The sequence below is a fragment of the Lissotriton helveticus genome, chromosome 7, assembly GCF_964261635.1.
Source record: "Lissotriton helveticus chromosome 7, aLisHel1.1, whole genome shotgun sequence".
NCBI classification, from domain to species: domain Eukaryota; kingdom Metazoa; phylum Chordata; class Amphibia; order Caudata; family Salamandridae; genus Lissotriton; species Lissotriton helveticus.
In genome coordinates this window covers 1,550,295,421-1,550,315,032 of record NC_136068.1, presented here as the reverse complement: position 1 = coordinate 1,550,315,032, position 19,612 = coordinate 1,550,295,421, and the positions used below count along the sequence as shown (strand labels likewise).

At 44.5% G+C, this 19,612-nt stretch overlaps 1 protein-coding gene across 4 annotated transcripts in view; it reads left to right on the top strand.

Annotated features, from left to right (window-relative positions):
- TNNI3 (troponin I3, cardiac type) overlaps positions 1-18,441 on the top strand; it is a 96,402-nt gene extending 77,961 nt beyond the window's left edge. For all 4 annotated transcript variants that reach the window (XM_078655024.1, XM_078655022.1, XM_078655020.1 and 1 more), the window contains 4 exons: positions 256-345; positions 506-691; positions 15,961-16,078; positions 18,256-18,441. In XM_078655024.1, coding sequence (XP_078511150.1) covers positions 256-345; positions 506-691; positions 15,961-16,062 — 378 coding nt within the window. In that variant the 3' untranslated portion in view covers positions 16,063-16,078; positions 18,256-18,441. The remainder of the gene's footprint in view (positions 1-255; positions 346-505; positions 692-15,960; positions 16,079-18,255) is intronic.
- Positions 18,442-19,612: the final 1,171 nt, after the last annotated feature.

Genomic DNA, 19,612 nt, shown 5'->3' with positions numbered 1-19,612 from the left:
TGGCAAACTCTAAAACAGACTCAGAAGCCCACTTAATGCAAATCAGTACTGACCATGCTCCTCATTGCAACAGTCCATCCCGGACCTTGGTCATCTCAGACCTTTCTACCTGCGGCCCACTGCTCTTTTCATTGGGAAAATGGAGGTTCATACTCTCACGTATCTCACTGACTAAGCTTCACCCCTGCCTGTAAGCTGGGCCGCCTCTGTTCCTTTCTCTGTATCCCCATTGACCCTTGTTCTTCCTTCACACAGGACCTCTGCAGGGAGCTGCACACCCAGGTTGATGTCATAGATGAAGAGAGGTATGACATGGAGGCGAAAGTCAACAAAAGCATTACAGAGGTACGGCCATAGAAACAATGCCCTGCTATCATGCTTCAAGGTGTCCATACCTGCGTCTTATTCATAGCCTCCCTCTTCTTCTGCTCACTTTACATATGATCCGCTATGGGTTCTATTTCAACCAAACTCACCATGAGGCCCATCTTCCTCTTTCTCACAGATTGAAGACCTGAACCAAAAGATTTTCGACCTTCGGGGCAAGTTCAAGCGCCCAACGCTGAGGAGGGTACGTATCTCAGCCGACGCCATGATGCGCGCGCTCCTCGGAACCAAGCATAAGGCTGCCATGGACCTCCGGGCCAACTTGAAGCAGGTCAAGCAGGTGAAGAAGGACGACGTGGATAAGGTATGTGAGAACCTACCATGATAGTTAAAATTAAGTCTAAATAGGGTGCCAGAAGAGCCAGAAGATAGGAGGCTTTCAGCATATCTGCTTTGTTTCCTGCTAACTCTCCCTTACTGTGATAGAATATTTCTTATTTTATCCCCATACATATAATGAAGTTTTAATTTCATTCCCTTTTCTGTTAGTCAGTAAATAATGTAAAATTTATTAATGCAATTCCATTATGTTGAAAAAATGGTCATGTTTATAATCAGCCCTCTGGCTTTTTACATTTTCTACTTTGCCTTTGCTGTGGGGATGTGTAGAAGTTTAATTCCCATTTCTAATGTGCTACATTTAGGATTCATATTGAAATGGAAGCGCAAAATTTTCAAGCCATTTAATTTTTTTTTTAAATGCAGGTAAATATGTTTCTTTAGTTCATGCAGATATACAATATATGGTGAGCAAAAAGAAAATTTACAGCTACAATCTCTGTGCATTCGGATTCTACTGAGTCATTCTACAGTTTACAGTTCCATAACATGGGTGAACTGCCAAAGAAATTGAGGAAGTACACCCATCCAGGGGAAAAACGCTGCTAAATTCTTTCATGAAAATAAAACTGGGGTAGTACTGTAGTACTGCTCAATTAAAATATACCACTTTTAAATTTTCATTTAAGTGGGAAAAGGCTTCTTTTTTCATGACCACCCCGATTTTGGGGGACTGATGCTGCTGTTTTTTTTTTTTAGGCCTGGGTGAAATTTTAATTTGCTGGTGCAATTGGCATAATTTTAGTAATTATGCATAACAAAATGTATGCAACATGACAGCGATTGCACCATTATGCCACATAACTTTTGAATGCAAGTGACATTTCAGGCAGAATTTGTACCTGAGTAGACCATTTAGGTAAGTTTAAGTGTAAAACTACAAATCAGAATGTGATCAGCAGTGTTTTGAACATGACTGGAAGTACCTTTAATGTAGTCAGTCGAGAAACATTTCACGTCGATTTTTACCCGATCAAAACATTTGAGTTATTGTTTTGAGAAAAACTACAAATCTGCATACGAGTACTAGTGTTTTTGTGCACAAGCAGCCAGAAATCAACTGAAAAATCAATTTTTATGTTGATTTTTTTTTACACAAATGGACCCTTCAGGTAATTTGTCAAGTGTGAGATACATTTTGTGCAATTATGCGTAATTTGGCATAATGTTGCATAATTACACCACAGCAAATTATGCATGTTTCCCACACCCCTACTTTATCAGACTCTTTGCATTTGGGAATCTACTAACCTGGTCCCAGTGCATGTGCTCTGACCCCTAAAACATGTGAAAATTGGTTATACTGCTAATTTGCATATTTAGTTTACCTCTAAGTACATAGTATAAATAACAAAATGTACCCAGGGACTACAAGTTAAATGTCACTGGTGGACTGAAGCACCTTTTATGACACCACTACAGTGACAATGTGAAGTATGTTACCAAGCGTATCACTGTAGACTGGCTGTGGGAGTTTTAAAATTGCGATTTGACCTGTCAAAATGAACCCTTTTGATGGGTCATAACATTCCTTTTAAATGTTAAATAGTCACCTCTATATAGGCGTTATAAACCCTAATGCATGATGCATGTTATTTTAAAGTCGGACATGTAGAAAAGCAATAATACACATTTCATTACAATGTACAAGCCCCAAAAGGTATTTGCACTGTAGCAAGGCTGGCTGTTCCACAGAAAACCATTAGATTACCTTATTGCACGTTATAATGCTAATGTCAGTTAGGAAACACCTAAAATATATTTCAAAGACTCTTTTGAATAGTTATTTTAAATCCAACGTAATTGTAAAATTGAATTTGTGCTAACTTTAAATAAAAGAGACTTTTAGGAAGTTACTTTTCCCTGCCTAAAGCCTCTGGAGTCCCATTTGCATGAGCTCAGACTATTTCCCAGGATCTGAATAGCTTCCTTGATGAGTTGTGAATTTGCTCCCAGAGCTGAAACAAACACCTTGGAGGTAGGGAGGTGTTGTTGTTCCCTTGACAGGATGGCCTGTGGGTTGGGCCCAGGAATTTTACTAACTTCAAAGGGACCTCTCCTGTCACAGGCGGATATATCCTGGGCCAGCCCCTTCTTTTGGTCTCCTAGTCAGGCGAGCGTCACTGCCAGCAGAATGGGAGCTTCCCGCAGAACTGGTTTATAATGACAAAGGAAAAGGGGACTGCTCATTATCATGACCACACCTCTGGGTGGGTACATAGACTCTGTCATGTTGGATTTAGGTAGAGTGTGATTGTTTACTGTAAGGCAAACAGGAGCTGCTTCAAAGGTTAATAGGGTTATCCATTTTCTCTATTTGTAATGGAGGGGCCAGGAGTATTCACCAAGCACAAGTTAGTGTCAGACGTAAATGTGACAACCCTAGGTACTTTCTTAAGGACACTACTGGATCTGTAGAAGACAGAAAAAAGACTGCACCTGTTGTTGAGACCTGTGAAGAGATCTGATGGGCTGGACCTACTCCCACTTGTATAAAGGAAGAAGAACTGGAGTCCAAAGGTCAATTGGATGACCTCCCGTTAAGTGACAGGGCTACAAAAGCTGTAAGAAGCCTGTTTTCCTAAAGAGCCAAGCTGACCAGTTCCAACATGACCTGCCCTGAACCCTGGTGGTCACTTCTGCGGGAGTCAGTCTTGATTCCCAAGTGCTGTTTCTGAAGTTCTGGATCCCTGTGCTGTGTCAAAGTGTGCTTCTCCTAACGTTCTGAAATAACTGGGACTTTAAAACGTTTTTGTCTTCAAAATCCTCCGGAGGACCGGGACAAACCTTGAAGGTTAATCCAATGATGGTGTGCTGCAAATGGGCCAAAGATTTGGGTTGCTCCTGCTCTGAGCTTTTCTGCAGCACAAAGACATTTGATTTCAGTGGGATGTTGTTGAGAGGGTATTCAGCCTCCTGGAGCCCTGTTTGGCTGCAACTTGCAGCCTTGCCCTGCTGGAAGAGACTGAGCTCCAAAAAATGCTCTAAGTTTGAATGTAGAAATCTTCACTGGGGTAGGCCCCAAAAGTATTCTGTCAATGTGTGACCTTATTTGGACTTTGAATTTCTCCTGCTCTTACTTGTCCTCCCAAAAGTCAGCAGCTTCACCGGGACCTTGTCTGTTGGCTATCCTGCCTTGTGGAGCCCTTTTCGTCCACAGCCTGCTGCCTTGCCCTGCTGAGGATTTTTGACTTCCATTTCAGGGACTAAGTCATAAGGTAAAACTTCTCACCGGGCTGAAGCTTGCTTCTCTGTCTAAGATGGCTTTAAATAGCACGTCAAGCATGACAAGATGGCCACTATTGGAGCTTAATGCTTTCTGATGCTAGTTTCATTAAATATTATGGCCATTCATGTCTCCAGTTCCCTTATTGGACTTTTGCCTCTCTGGTACCATTTTGTTCATTAAAATATTCTCTAATTTTATAAATTGGAGGGGGGATTTTATTGTGTTGTGTTTTCAATTTTTTTAACGGTTTGGTACTTCTAAATGCTTTACACATTTTCTTAAGTTAAGCCTGTCTGCTCTGTTCCATAGCTACCAGGGGTTGAGCTCTTGTTTAAAGTACTGAAACCTTTACTGGACCTAACAAGAATAGTGACTTTATTACTTGTGGTGGACTGCCGTTCACTGAAAGGAGCAAAGATATCAGACGAATACACAACCCCACTCAGGTATGTATGGAAAGTCCTCACTCACCAACCTGGTTGGTGACATGCTTCATCATCGGGCCCCACTGGAGAGGCTGAGTGCCTCCCCAGTGTGCTTCAACTCCAGAATTACTGCGGAGCAGGTTTTTTTGTGAATAGACGTGAAGTGGGTGATTTAAAGTGATAGTGATGGTTACAAATGTCTGTAGTGTATCAAAAAAAGATTTAATGTTTGATCACTCGGACATATTAAAATTAAGTCTATTCACAAAAAACCTCCTCCGCAGTAATTCTGGCGTTGAAGCACACTGGGGAGGCACTCAGCCTCTCCAGTGAGGCCCGATGATGAAGCATGTCACCAACCAGGTTGGTGAGTGAGGGCTTTCCATACATACCTGAGTGGAGTTGTGTATTCGTCTGATATCTTTGCTCCTTTCAGTTATTATAGATTTATTCTTGGACACTCTTTTCTTGTTGAAATAAGTATAACCGGGGACTAACAGTGGTTCCTCATTCTCCCTACCTCTCTTTTTGTTGATTTGGACTGCCGTTCACCCCAACAAATAATCCAGTTGTTCACAATTCCCATGCAGTAATTTTGCAGGTTATCGTCTAACAAAAACAAACATGTTTTTGCAAGTTTGTCTGTAAATTTGATGAGGCAATTTTGCCAATATTTTTTATTTTATCAAGTATATGATTTACTTCCAAATAGAAATATTAATTGTATTAGGTAACATTACTCCTACACATGTTTATTTTATGGCTTCTTGTGGTTGCAGATCCATTATAGAGATATAGAATTTGACAGTCTCAAAGCATATACTTAACAAACAACAAATTGCAGGAACTTAAAGGGTTTCATCTTAGAAAGCGATGTTTTTACTTTCTGAAACTGGAAAAAGTAGTTGATGAAGCAGAAAGACACAGGGAAGCCAGTGGCGGACGGTGACATTTGCAAGTGGTGGGGCGTAAATTGTCGTGACAACTTTCTGAACGCAAATAGCAATTCAGAATTTCGCTCTGAGTTAATGAAACTGTGATATGAGCACGGGTTATTCTGAAATAAATAGAAGCCATGGTATACTGTAGGATCTACAACAGTATAGCTGTCAGCAGCATATGTTACGACAGATCCACTGCCAAGTCATGCCTTTGCAAACACCAGGACTTTTTGAGGGGGTGGACTTGATGCAAACCATTACCTGATTAGGCATAGGAAATGAATGGCTGTCCGCAGCCCTGTGGGTGTCCTTCCATGGTGCAATATTCCCTCCAGGCAAGGAAAGATTTGTATTTTTATCTGAGCATTTCATGCAACGTAGAGCGGACCAGGGATACTGCAGAACCCCGCAGTGCAAGTTTCAAGCAGGCAATCCAAAGCAGCAAGAAAATAAAAAAATACATTGCTGTGAAATTCCAAGACATATGCAAAGGGTATATTCTCAAAATGAGGCAACACTGGCGTTGAAAGCTCAATAAATCCTAACATGCTACCGTGCGCAATTGCAAAACCTGGGCTTAATGAGAAATGCTGACATATATGTGGGGTTTTGAATGACACAGAAGTTTTCTACTATAGTTACACTATGGAAAAGCTGCCTTTACTCTGCCAAAAGTTATCGGCCAATCTCAAGACTTCCTATGCCGGCCAAGATCATAGAAAGGATCATGAACATCCAGCTCAGTACACACTTAGGAACCACTCAGGGGCTAGACATCTCACAGCATGGGTTTAGACCAGGCCACAGCACGGAGACCGCCCTGATCTAGTCAACAGAAGAGGTCAGGAAGGTGATGGACTCCAGAGGTCGGGCGGCCCTGGTTATGCTGGACCTGTCGGCGGCCTTTGATACGGTCCACCGGTATGCACCTGTTACAACGCATTCGTTACTCCGCACTACCATTACAACGCGACTTTTATAACGCATACCATTACAACGCATTGCGCTGGGGGGCGCTATAGGATAGGGAATGGTATAATTTACTATCCAACACCTTCCCTAGGGTCCACGGGGACTGGAGTTAGAATAGTAAATTATACTTACCACTATCCAGCACCCCAAAGCGCTATGCGTTGTAATGGTATGCGTTGTAATGGTCGCGTTGTAATGGTAGGTAGTTGTAACGGTATGCGGAGTAACGTCATACATCCCGGTCCACCATACCATCTTGGTGGACCGGCTGGAAGAATGTGGGGTCCAGGGGAAGGCCTTAGACATTTTGAGATCTTTTTTGACCAACAGGGTCCAGGTAGTTGCGCTAGGGGACTTTGAGTCGAAACCCTTGCAACCATCTTGTGGGGTTCCTCAGGGCTCCTCACTTAGCCCTACCTTGTTCAATGTCTATGTCTCCTCCCTGGCCCCAGTCATCCGCTCCCATGGGTTCGAACTCACATCATATGCAGATGACACACAGATTGTGGTGTCACTGCTACCAGGGAGGGAGACTGATATGGCCAGCAAGTTCCAGGAGTGCATGAAGGCTGTGAATAAATGGATGGCCGGAAATTGTTTAAAACTTAATTCGGCTAAAACCGAAGTGATACTGTTTGGCTCTAAGGTCAATTTTTGGGGCCCGAGTTGGTGGCCAGAAGAGATGGGGAGTCTTCCTATCCCAGTCAATAAGGTCAAGAACCTGGGGGTCATTATAGATGAGAGACTCTCCTATGGACCTCAGGTAAATGCCTTGGCTTCATCTATCCATTGGACATTGAAAATCCTCCGGAAGGTTCTTCCGTTTCTCCCAGGGGAATGCAAAAAAAACGTTGTGACGGCCTTGGTGCTCTCACGATTGGATCACTGCAACAGTTTGCTCCTTGAAGCCCAGAAGGGAATACTTGACAAGTTACAGATACTGCAAAATGCAGCAGCGCGCCTACTTACAGGCTTGCCTAAGTTTGCATCTATCTCCCATGAACTGGTGAAACTACATTGGTTGCCAGTAAGGAAGCGGATCCTATTTAAAAGCATGTGTATTGTCTATAAGGCGACCCATGGTATAGGCCCAGCATTCCTGGGGCAACACTTTCCCCTGTATAAACCAGGTAGACTTCTGAGGTCAGCCACTTTGGGATTGATCAAGACCCCACGCATCAGGAAAGTGTGTTGGGGAGGCAGGAGTTTTAGCCGAGGGGCGGCGGTGGCCTGGAATGCTCTTCCTGTGGCACTCCGACTGTCCCCTGAGTTGATGACCTTTCGGAGAAAGCTAAAAACGTGGCTTTTTGTAAACTAGTTCCGGGGATGCAGTTTAGGAGCTATCAAGATAGCGCCAGGACACCGTACGGTAACAGTGCGCTCTACAAATGTCACAAATAAATAAATAAATCGTCTGTGAAGCCATCACGAACTCCAACTTTACTACACAAGATCAAAAGTCCCGTGCTTATTGGTACATTCTAGGCTCACCCCGTTAAAGAAGACTGCAAGTCCCAGAGTGCAGAGTGCTTTTGGCAAGAAATGTAGAAGCAGCTGATGTGTCGCACATAAAATTGTGTCACTGACAGCTATATGTGCGAAAGTTAAAAGTTACATATCGCCTGGCGGTACTCGGAATTACCGCCCAAAGTGCATTCCACCCTCAACGCAACGAGGCCAAGGAGCTTTGCAAGCATGTAATGGTTCGGACCCACTCCTGGTTCAAGTACATAAGGTTCTACTTTTGATTCTCACCTCCCCCCTTCCGCCCCGCCCTCACCTGAACACGATGTTCCCTTTTAGATGCTAAGGAAGGAATAGAAATGACATTGCCATGCGAGCAGCAGTCAGCCGCCCATCAGCCTCCTCTCGGCAGCACGGCGGTGTAACGAGCACACGGAACGCGTGGGAGCTCGTTGGACAGACTCTAGTCTTAACTGGATTTTCACTGGGATAGAACGTACCAATATAATACATAATATTTGGTGAAGCAGCATGGGCTGTGCTGTGCCCTCTCCTCAGCGGTGTGCTTTTTGGAAACCTACCAGACGGTGAACTCCAGGGAGGGTGCGCAGCATATGGCAGTCCAGCACATGCTCCCTTGATATACGCTGGCTCTCTTTAGGGCCCTGCCCCTGGCTGTACCCAAACCAGCAGAGACTCTTAAGCACATGCTCTGAACCCCTTATTATTCTGTCTCACGAAGCGGGGGAGGGGCCCTCCATGCTTTTGTAAAGGAAGCTTCCTGAAGGCAACAGCAAAGTGTTACACGCCCTGCCTGTTCTCAGGCACTTGCAGAGTTGGGGTTAACTTAAAACTAGTTTGAAATCACAACTTTAAATACTTACGTGCTGCCTTTCATCAGAACTGTCTGACGACAAACACTCTCACACTTCGTCACCAAGAAGGAGGCAATGACTCTGCACAGGCACGACGAGTCACGTCACGAGGTCTGACCTGACGAGGTCTGCGCGCTCACCTCACTCTCCTGAGACCACCATCCTCGTGCGCGGTAAGTCAGACAATCCTGGCGCAGCATTAACATCGCCACTGTGCCAGGATTGGCTAAAGAGCAGGGCTAATACTGCCCATAATGAGACCCGGCTCCCCCGGGTCTCTGCCTGTTTGAGTGCTAGGGGAGGAGGAGGAGGGAAGGGGCTACTGCGTGTGTGCGCATGCGTGGGCAAGTCATAAAAATGACTTGTCCTAAATGCGCAGCGCACACACTGCTGCTGCCCTCCCTGCCACGCTTACGCTGCTGCTATCTGCCTGCCTGCCACTCACTGCCGCCGGCCCGCCCCCCACCAGTCCTTCCGCGATCGCGATGACATCCCGACCGGCGACCTCAAATGCATTTGCATTATTATGACTGTTGGCAGTGTTGGTAATGGGTATGCGCAGTGCCAGACAGTGACACAGTCAGTGACGGTCGTCCATGGCTAGTGGGGCAATCCCCCAACGCCCCCAATGGACGAACCGCCACTGAGGGAAGCCTTTCCACAAAGAGCATTGCATCACAAAAAGACACAACCAGCCCCCCATCCTTTGCTTATGGAATTAAGTAATTTGTATTAAACCCTAGGAACCAGAATCTAAGGAGTATAGATGGAGGAATGGAATGCAACTGATGGAAACTATTGGAAAGTGACTATGTTGCTCAATCTGTAATCCACAAGGTTTTAAAGAGAACTATCTGGTTGCAGACAACCAGTTTAGACTGTAGGCAAAGGTGATACACAATCAGATTTCACTGCACCATTAGATAAGGCTGGCAGTGACATCCTGACTCAGGTTCAGATTCCTTATCAAAAGAAGACACTGGACTACAGGGAATTTTCAAGAAGAATATCAAGCCAATAATGAAAAATAGCTGCAGTTTGGTAGCTAGAGGTGAGATTGTGGAGGACTTTCTTTAGTACTCTCAGGTAAAAGAAGTAATGATGAGACTCTACTGACCAGGGCAGAGTTTGATAGATTCTCATCAGTTTTGAAGCCCAGGTTATTTTCTTCTTCACTTTGCATTGCCTATGTCGTACAACATAAAAATGGTGCTCATGGGACGATATTCTTGTTCTTGTCTGTGTTAAATTTCAGCTAGTAGTTGCTGTTTGGATAAAAGTCTTCTATATGCTCTGCAAAGTATGTGCAGTCATACCCTGTACGTTTTCTCACATAGCCTTTTTTCCTCCAGAGAGTTCAATAGTCAAAGTCCACTGAAGGTATTCAGCTTTTCACATTTTTGTTTTTCATCAGAAATCTGGTCCAAAATGTGCCCTTTTTCATAGAAGGTGACTATTGTCCTCTCAGTCCAAGCTGTGCGGTTACTGGTGGTGGAGGTGGTAGCAACACGTTGTAGTCCAGGGAGACCATGTGCACTTGCAAACTGTTGGCATTTTCACTCTCTTCTGTTGACCATGGAGTTTTGAGCTGTCATTTGTGATATCCTGGAGATTCTTTTTTTTTTTTTTACTTTTTATTGCCATTTTTAACACATTGCATTACAACAATAAATCAATGCCACTGTACATAAAGAGTAATCACTCTAGCATGCCGACTGTTGATGAAACAGCAATAATAGTATGTGTTTGATGTGATATGCATGAGGGATTAAAGAGGTCCGTATCGGTAGGTCACCTGAATGGAGGATAACCGTGTAATCAGCCTGGTGGTATGTGGAACATTGATGATCTGTGCATGGTTTAATGCATCTCTGAACAGTGGGCTCAACATAATGAGAACAAAATAACTCAACAAAGGGAAGGGGATAACCACCCGCGACCTAAAGCCGCAAGGTACTATATCAGGTGTTTATTTACTTGTAGTATGTGTTAATCAACTATGTTATGCCTGGATGAGTAGAGATTGAGGGACACTGCCCCAACTAAGTCAACGCCGTAGTGACAGCAATTTGTTGTCTTAGAGCTGCTTAGACTTCCGACTTGTCTTGTACATCCTCAGTGGGTGCGGCTAGCTTCTGTAGATCGTTCACAATAGTCCCCCAACAACTAGCTAGGGGAAACTTGCGAGTTCACAGCAGGTCTTCCCTTTGCAGGGTCACTCCCTCTATCCTGGCCCAGTTGAGCAATGAGCAGCCCCAGGCCAGTGCGTGAGGTGCTACTGAAGCCCTCCATCTCTTAGTGATCAGGCGTTTTGCTGTGACTAGGCCCAGGTACAAGAATTGTGAGGTGACCCTGTTGCTCTTTTGAAGAGGTGCAAGATATACACCACCCATTGAAAAGGGATGATGTGTTCGGTGCAGCCGGCCTAAGGGGTCGCTATATTGGCCCAGTATTCCACTAGGGCAGGGCAATGCCAAAGCATGTACAATAGGTCTGCATTGGGAAAACAGCATCTGGGGCAGTCTGAGTCAGTGCGGTGGAAATACTTATTTATCTGGGGAGGGGTGGGGTATGCTCGGTGCAGATTAAAGTATTGTATCTGCCGAAAGCGCTGGTTGCAAGGGACGCATGTCGGGCCTTCCCGCATCGCCATCCATTCAGTGTCCTAAAGGCTCTGACCACCTTTAACCCTGCACCTGGACTCTGCCTGAGTCTTGCCCCCAAGTGGTGTCACCCTAGTCTTGTACCCTTGGATGTGGGCCTAAAGGTGCTCTGCAAGCCCAGCTATAGTATGTTGGGCAGAACCGACACAATGAGAAGCATCCCCTCACAACTCCACATTGGAACCGCCACTGCATGATGCATGCCCAATGCAGGACCGCTCAGAACTTCAGAACCATCATGGCGCAACACCTCCTTTACGCAGGACCTTGCATCACAGCCCCGCAACTCCTCAGAACCGCTGCTGCCCAATGCAGCCTCAACAAAGTACCTCACATTGCAGCCCCACAGATCCCCAGAATAGCTGCTGTGCATTGCATCCTCAATGCAGGATCTTGCACTGCAGCCCACATTTCATGTTGTTATGTTATGTTATCAGATTTGTATAGCGCACAGCTGTCCCAACAAAGGGGGGTCCCAGCGCTATTGCTGCAGAACTGCTAGGAGGACCATAAAGCGAGCACCGGGTCACTCAGGAGGGGAAGAGGTAGGTTTTAATAGCTTAAAGGAATCGGGCATGATTACTGATGCTCCTGATGCCAATGGGGAAGGAGTTCCAGAGCTTTGCAGCTATGGCACAAAAGGAGTGCCCCCCTGCTCGGACCTTTCTTCTTTTTGGGACAACAGCCAAGTGTTGATCTCTTGAGGGTATGCACGTAGTGGGAACATAGGGCGTAAGGAGATGCATCGAAATGTCCGGGGCCCGCAGATTTAAAATTTTATGAGCTATACAAAGAGTTTTAAACTTGATGTGTTTCGCCACTGGCAACCAGTGTAGTCTATGAATAGCACTGTTTGTGAGACATCTACTCGGGAGGTGAAGTAGCATCCGAGCAGCTGCATTTTGCACCCTTTGAAGGTAGAGATCTCAGCTTTGACTGCTGCTACGCAACACATCCTCAATGCGGGATCTTGTAACATTCCACAACTAGCATTGAAGGTACCTTGGGGCATATTACCAACCAATAGAGATAATTTTTGTCTCTAACTTATTTAGAGACAAAAATTATCGCCGCAAATCGGCGATTTTTATCGCAGATAAACCTTGCTATTAGCAAGGTTTATCGCAAATGCGATAAAAAACGGCCGCAATGCATGAATATCGCTGAAAAGTCAGCGATATTCATGCATTATCGAGCAAATGCTCTTAGCCATGTTATCCACCTCCCATTGGATAACATGGCTAAGAACTGCTCCTGGGCAAGTGTTAGCTTTTGGAGATATTCGCGCTTAGCGCGAATATCTCCAAAAGTTGGTAATAGGAGATAGCGATGTTAGCGACTGTTTTCAGTCGCTAACATCTTGGCACGCCCACTTTGCATGTCATTAGTGATAAATATCACTGACATGCAAAGCGGGGCCCAAGATGGTCACTATCTCCTATTAGCTGTCGCTAACTGGTGTTAGCGACAGCTTGGTAATAGGGAGATAATTTTATCTCCGCTTTCTTGGCTTTTAAAGCCAAAAAAGCGGAGATAAAGCCCCTTGATAATATGCCCCTTTGTTCGGTGGGCCTGAATTGAACGCTGCATCTGGCCTGTGTTCCATCGCTGTGAGTCTGAAACTTGTGACCCTGTCCCGGTTCAGCATGGCCAGATAACCACAGTTGGCGCTTTGCATTTCTAAGTACTGTTTTTACTTGAATCTTTAAAACTGCACATCTCCGGTTCTGCTAATTGGATTTTTGATCTGTTGGTCTCAAATAATTTATTACATTTTACTCTAGTTTTCTAAATTAGTGTATGATTTTAAATGTATTGTCTTTCACTTTTCTACTGTTTTATTTGCTGCATCAATACTTTACACACTGCCTGTATGTTAAGCCTGACTGCTTTGTGCCAAGCTACAAGAGGGCTACGCCCGGGTTTGCTTGACACTTCACCCTGACAGGAATTGTTGTAGCTGTTTGAGTAGGGTTTCATCCCCTCACCTAGTAACCCAGTTTCCTACAGTAATTAAGAGAACACTCTATCAACTGATATATAAAATATGTACATTTTAGATTTTCACATTCTGATTTACAGTGTCAAGATTAACTGAATGTCCACCAACACTGTGACTTTTCCCACTGTTGAAAATGTAAGATTAGCGTTTGGAAAGGGGTCTTACGAATGCAGTGGCCCTGCAAAGTGCGGAAAACAACTAAAATATCTAGGATTCCATGTAGTTTGTGGGTAGCTGACCACCCTCGAACAGTATGTAGATGTATTCCTGTTAAATGAAGGTGTGTTTTTTAATATGGTTCAATGAAGAGATCACCAACATCGGTTGTGGACATCTAGGAAAGGGGTCCTTTAATGGGAAAATAGTTTGTTGTGATAAAAAATTAAAGAATAAAATGTATGATTGCACATTTACACATGATTCATTTATTCTAATCGCCTAAAAACTGACGAATCTTCACCAAACGGAGAAGAAAACGTTCAGGGGTAGAATTCCAACTCTTAGACCTCCGCAGGGAAATTGGTTTCTTAGAATCATGAAATAAGCTGTACTTAGGCTAGGCCCTTCAGAACACAAAGCTGCATTAGAACTAGCAGTGGAATATGGAGGCCAAGGCAGGACTAGCATTACCAGGCTGGGAGGCTGGAGGGGTGGGAGATTTTTTGTTGTTGTTACTGCTGGCTTGTTATTCAGCAATGCTGCAATATCGTCCCCTAGTAACAAGATCAGCAGGATTGGCCAGCATAATCACTCACTCCTCACTATTGCTGCAAAGTTCCTTGTATATCCATAAGTTCCCAGGTAAAAATAAAAGTGCCAAGATTGATAACTCTGGTGAATAATGCTCCTGCTGGAGAGTGATTGGAGTTTTGTCTATTGGCAGTTTTGGCTCCCCTGAAGTAGTGCTCAGGGTTAATGTACCTGCTGCAAAGAATATGTACCATGCAGACCACATAACTGTATTTAATGTGCAAAGCTCAGTGAGTTACAGCTTTTATCACAAATCTTTTAGTTACTTGCAGTTCACAATTTACAATCGTAATCTAGCACAGAAAGCTATGAACTGCCATCAAATAGGTGCATGCAAACTGCATGGTACACGTTTGAAACGTATGTTTTTTCCTGGTCTTTCACTGATCTAATGTTACTAAAATGGATTTCTTTGAGTAGAAATGCATTCTTATTAGTAAATCAGACCCCAACCGCTGTGTTATGTTTTGATTCCAGGGCATTCTCTAGGGCGGTGCCCGTGGTGCTGCCCTCAAGAGAGGGAGCTGAGGGGATGGCATGTTTAGAAATAACATGATTTTTAAAAACACCTTCTGCAGAGTATCTTGTGTGTCCAGCAGTTTTGAGGCAACAATAAAAATGTCAAGATGGTTCTGGTGATTAATTTTCTGTCTAGAAAGAGGTCGGAGTTGTATCTAGTGGCAGTTTCCACTCATAATAAAGTAGCGCAGAGGGTTAATATGCTTTCTGCAAATAACGTACCACACAAATCCCCGAACTGTATTTTATGTGGCTCGCTCAGTAGGTTACTGCTGTTGTCACCGAGATCCTTCTGTTACTCATGGTTCATATGTTACAACCCTCATATAGCACAGGGAGCTATGAACTGGCTTCAAAGAAGTAACCGCAATCTGCATGATATAGGTTTGAATGTTATCTTTTCCCCTAGTCATTCAATACCCTAATGTTGCTAAAAAAAAGGGTTCATTTGGGTAGAAATATGTTCTTATTAGTAAAGCCAACCACTGTAATACATTTTAAATCCTGTGTTTGTGCTTATCCAGTGACATGTGACTCCAACACCTTGTAATCCTCATTGTCTGATGTGACATTTCCTATAGACTGATTTACACACAGGATTCATTGGCTCTGAATAATGTGAGTGTGATGTAAAGTGCTTTGAGCTATAAAACAAATGAAATGCATGTGAAAGAGGGGCAATGGGGAGATGAGGGGCACGTGGGGAGAGTAGTAGTATGGGAATTGTGGAGGAGGAGGTTTTTGGAGGTGGGCACCAACAAAGATTGCTGCACAGGGAGCCACCATCGCTAAATCCTAAATGTATGCGTCCTCAGACCAAGCGATCCTAAAAAATGCTTACCAGTATGGATGACATGTAAATCCTGCACCTTGTGTTTCCTTTCAGCTTATGTAACATTTTCTATACATTAATTACACACATATGATTCTTTGGCTCTGAATGTGTGTGTGTGAAGTAAAGTGCTCCGGCACCCTATACTGGTATGAGTGGTGCTATAAATCAAATTAAATACATGTGAGTAAGGGGCTATGGAGAGATGAGAGACACTGTTGGAGGGTGATAGTGATGGAATGATGGAATGGCCGCAACAAAAGATTGCTGTATCCTGGTGTAATGTAAGGTCATAATTTGCTATTCTTTAAAAAGCAAATACTATTGCAAATATAATGAAAAATGTGTTGTAGAGCGCACCATTTTTTAATTTTTCCGGAGAGAACACCCCGCACTTCACTTGTAGGGTCAAGCTCACTCGCTGTCACTATGGACCGTATGGGGAATGGTCTGACAAAATTAGCCAGGGCTGCTTGGGGTACCCAGGCTCGCCCTGGTGGAGGATGTTCAGCTCACGTTCAAAGATATAGTCTAATTTACCATTTTCAATTCTGCCCTACAGGAGATCCGAGAGGTAGGGGACTGGAGGAAAAATATTGATGCCCTGAGTGGGATGGAGGGTCGGAAGAAGAAGTTTGAAACATCCGGAGCCGTGCAGGGTTAAAGCTGTCCTACTCACGGTGAGTACCATAAGCTAAATGTGCCTTGGGGGCGAGACAACATCCCTTAACGCACTCTCTTATTCCACTCGAGGCCAGATCCAGGAGCCTTCAGTGACCAGGAGAGCTTTCAGCCTAACGACAGCCTAGGGCACTGTGTCCCCTAAAGCAGGGTCTCTCGAGGCACGACCTTAAGGCTGTGCTCTCTCCTAAGGACTCCTTTGCCCAGTTCATGACCCCCTGACTTTAAATCTCGTTCTAGCCCCATTCTCTTACCCCAGTGTGCAACCTGACATTTTGCCGAGCATGATCCCATCCTTATATATTGTAATACATAGTTGAGGCAGTGAAAAATAGAATAAATATCTCCCAGCGTGCACTGTGGTGAAATACAACACATGTTCTCTTTTTCACCAAAGTTGTTGCTCGTTGCTTTATGACCCTTGACCTTGCCTCTCCTTGCAGTCTCTAACAGAGTGTTACTACAAAACTAAGAGACTAGGAAAGCTGCGATGACAACTAGTGGAAGCCATTGATGGGCAGATATGTGTCCACCATTAACATTTCTGTTTTCCTCCTTCAGTTTTAGCTTCAGAAAATAAATAAGGCCGGCTCGGCCTGTTCACCCCATCTCATGTGCGAACCTTCACTTTTCTTGTTTTATAGTCAATAGTATTTTGCAAGAAGAGCTTTAAAGCCATACTTTAGAATGGGAAAAGAAAACTTCGAGTCCCAGCATTCACAGCATTCTTTGCTAACAAGACAGAGCGTGCTGCAGGTGGCCCACATAACAGCGGATTGCTTGGCTGTTATACGTACCTATGCCTCCTACACATCTCCCTCACCCCTAAATAGTGAGCTTAGAAATAGCGCCTCATTCCCCCAAAACGACTGGGTGATTTACCAACGAATGGAAAGTGATCTGAATACCTCTAAACAGCTTATGGAGTACCTGCACTCAATTATGAAACTTACATTAAAGACTGGCTGATGTCTTAAAGCAAGACAAAGGCACTGCCCCTGCTACCGAGATGCACATTTTATGAAGTATTTGTGTATTTGCTACTTTTGCCAAATGTGTTGGCACCCTACAGCGATACTGTACCTTGCATGTAGGGTCTTGGTAAATAATGTTGCCACCCTACAGCGATAAAGTACCCTGCATGTAGGGTCTTGGTAAATAATGTTGCCACCTTACAGCGATAAAGTACCATGTATGTAGGGTCTTGGTAAATAATGTTGCCACCCTACAGCGATAAAGTACCATGCATGTAGGGTCTTGGTAAATAATGTTGCCACCTTACAGCGATAAAGTACCATGTATGTAGGGTCTTGGTAAATAATGTTGCCACCTTACAGCGATAAAGTACCATGTATGTAGGGTCTTGGTAAATAATGTTGCCACCTTACAGCGATAAAGTACCATGTATGTAGGGTCTTGGTAAATAATGTTGCCACCTTACAGCGATAAAGTACCATGTATGTAGGGTCTTGGTAAATAATGTTGCCACCCTACAGCGATAAAGTACCAAGGGGCAGATTTATGAAGGCCTTGCGCCGCCGGTGCGTCACTTTTTCCCATGTTAAAAATGATGCACCGGCGGCGCAAGGCCTTCATAAATCTGCCCCCATGTATGTAGGGTCTTGGTAAATAATCATAATTTTCCCATAATGAACTCAAGACCTTGTAACTGCTTACTTGATGCAGGTGACTGTTATACCGATTTTTCAGTGCACGTCCTAAGTATTTCACTGAAGTGAATTTCTCCCTAAAATGACCTGTTGACTCGAGTTCTGCAGAGGTGTCAAAGGCCAGAGCTCAAATGGGGGCGAGAAAATACACCAGAGAATGTCCTTGCGCCAGAAAAGGCGAATTTAGACTTACCTGTATATAGCATGTTACCATTTCCTGTACACCTCTCCATATGTCTGTGAAATTAAAGCTTTCTTTGTGGAAGTTCATGTGAAATGACCATTTCTCCTCATGTCACTCTATTGAAATTTTTTTATGAAATGCACAATAGTGACATTTTTAAAGGTAACTTTTTATTTATAAACAACTAAAACCCTAACATAAAACAAAGTAGATTATGGAAATTATTTAATAAAAGTGTCTACAAGCGCTCAGAAAAAATAAATACGCCTTCAAAGTAGTACTACAGATTTGACATTGAATAATGTAATCTTTTTTTATTCAGGTGGCAGATTTGCGACAAGGCCTTGCTATGAGAACAGCCTGCGGCTGCAGCCTCGAACCATGGACACCATCCCTGCCCCCTGCGGACGCTCTCGCCAACAGCGCCTGCTTCATTTATTGGGCATGGCTTGGCACCAATCTCTTCTGTTCAAATCTTAGAAATAAATATTTTCCTCAGTTTAGAGAATGTGTTTTTCTGTGCCACGATGGAGGCTTGTCGTCTAGAATGAGGAAGGGAGAGAGAAAGATGTCGGTGAATGGGAGGAATGGTACCCCAGGCCTACCTAGATTGAGGGAGGAAATGGAAAATAGAGCAAAATGGCAATATGTTGAGGACATTGGGAGAGGGTGACAGACAATAACGAAGTGTTCCGTCAAATAACATATCATGCATACCTAACACATAAATGGGCCACTACAGGATTTGGTAGGAGGCTCGCTTAACCACAGAATCGATGAAATGTGTAGCAAACTATTAACAGAAAATGACATGTTTTCCTTCGTGCCATCTAAGGATCCCCCCAGTTGTTTCCGCTATCCTTCTCCGGGAGAACCTGTCCACGTTCCGGCGGCGGGATGAGAGCTGCAGTTAAAGGGCCGTGTCCTTTTTCAGCCTCAGCACCTGCAATGGGCGGGGCCTTCGGCTGCGTGGTTTGCCCTTGACGTGGGTGTCATTTCTGGGCTCGCGCGGACAGCTCTATTTCCAGCGCGTGCCGGGGCCGGGTCTGGAATGAAGAGGCATTGTCTGGCAGGGCTGGCTCGGGGGCTGCTGCCCCCACGCCCCCCTCCTCGCCTCCCCTGCTGGAAGAGAAAGGCCAGGTGGATATTAATAGTTGAAGGATGCAGGCTCCTCTTACAGCCATATTAGGCCCTTGCCGAGGTCACCCCTGCCCATGAGATAATGATAGACTATTCCAGGCACCTTCCATTGTTCTGCCTAATACGTGGGTCATCTGCAGAAGCAGGACAAGGAGCGCCTGGCAAAAGAGTGAAGGGAGAAGGGGTGGGTGCAGAGGGCATGTCAGAATATGCGGTGTCGGGCAGCTCTGTGGGGCAAAGCAGAGCTCCATAGCGCCCTGAAGAGCAAAGGGCGCTCTGACCTCAGTAATGTGACACCAAAGCAAAGGGTAGGCTGAGCCCAGTATATGCCGAAGTGGACAGGCCTATGAGAAAATTGCGAGACTGCAGAGGAAGGGTGCACACACCACATGCAGAAAGTGGACAGGCATAAGATGGTATTGGGAGACTACAGAGCAAGCTATGCAAAATTGGACCTTTTGAGAGCAGTGGGACGCTGGCCCCAGTATGCCCAAGCGGAGTGGGCAGGTCTGTGCTGAAACTGTGAGCCTGCACAATAA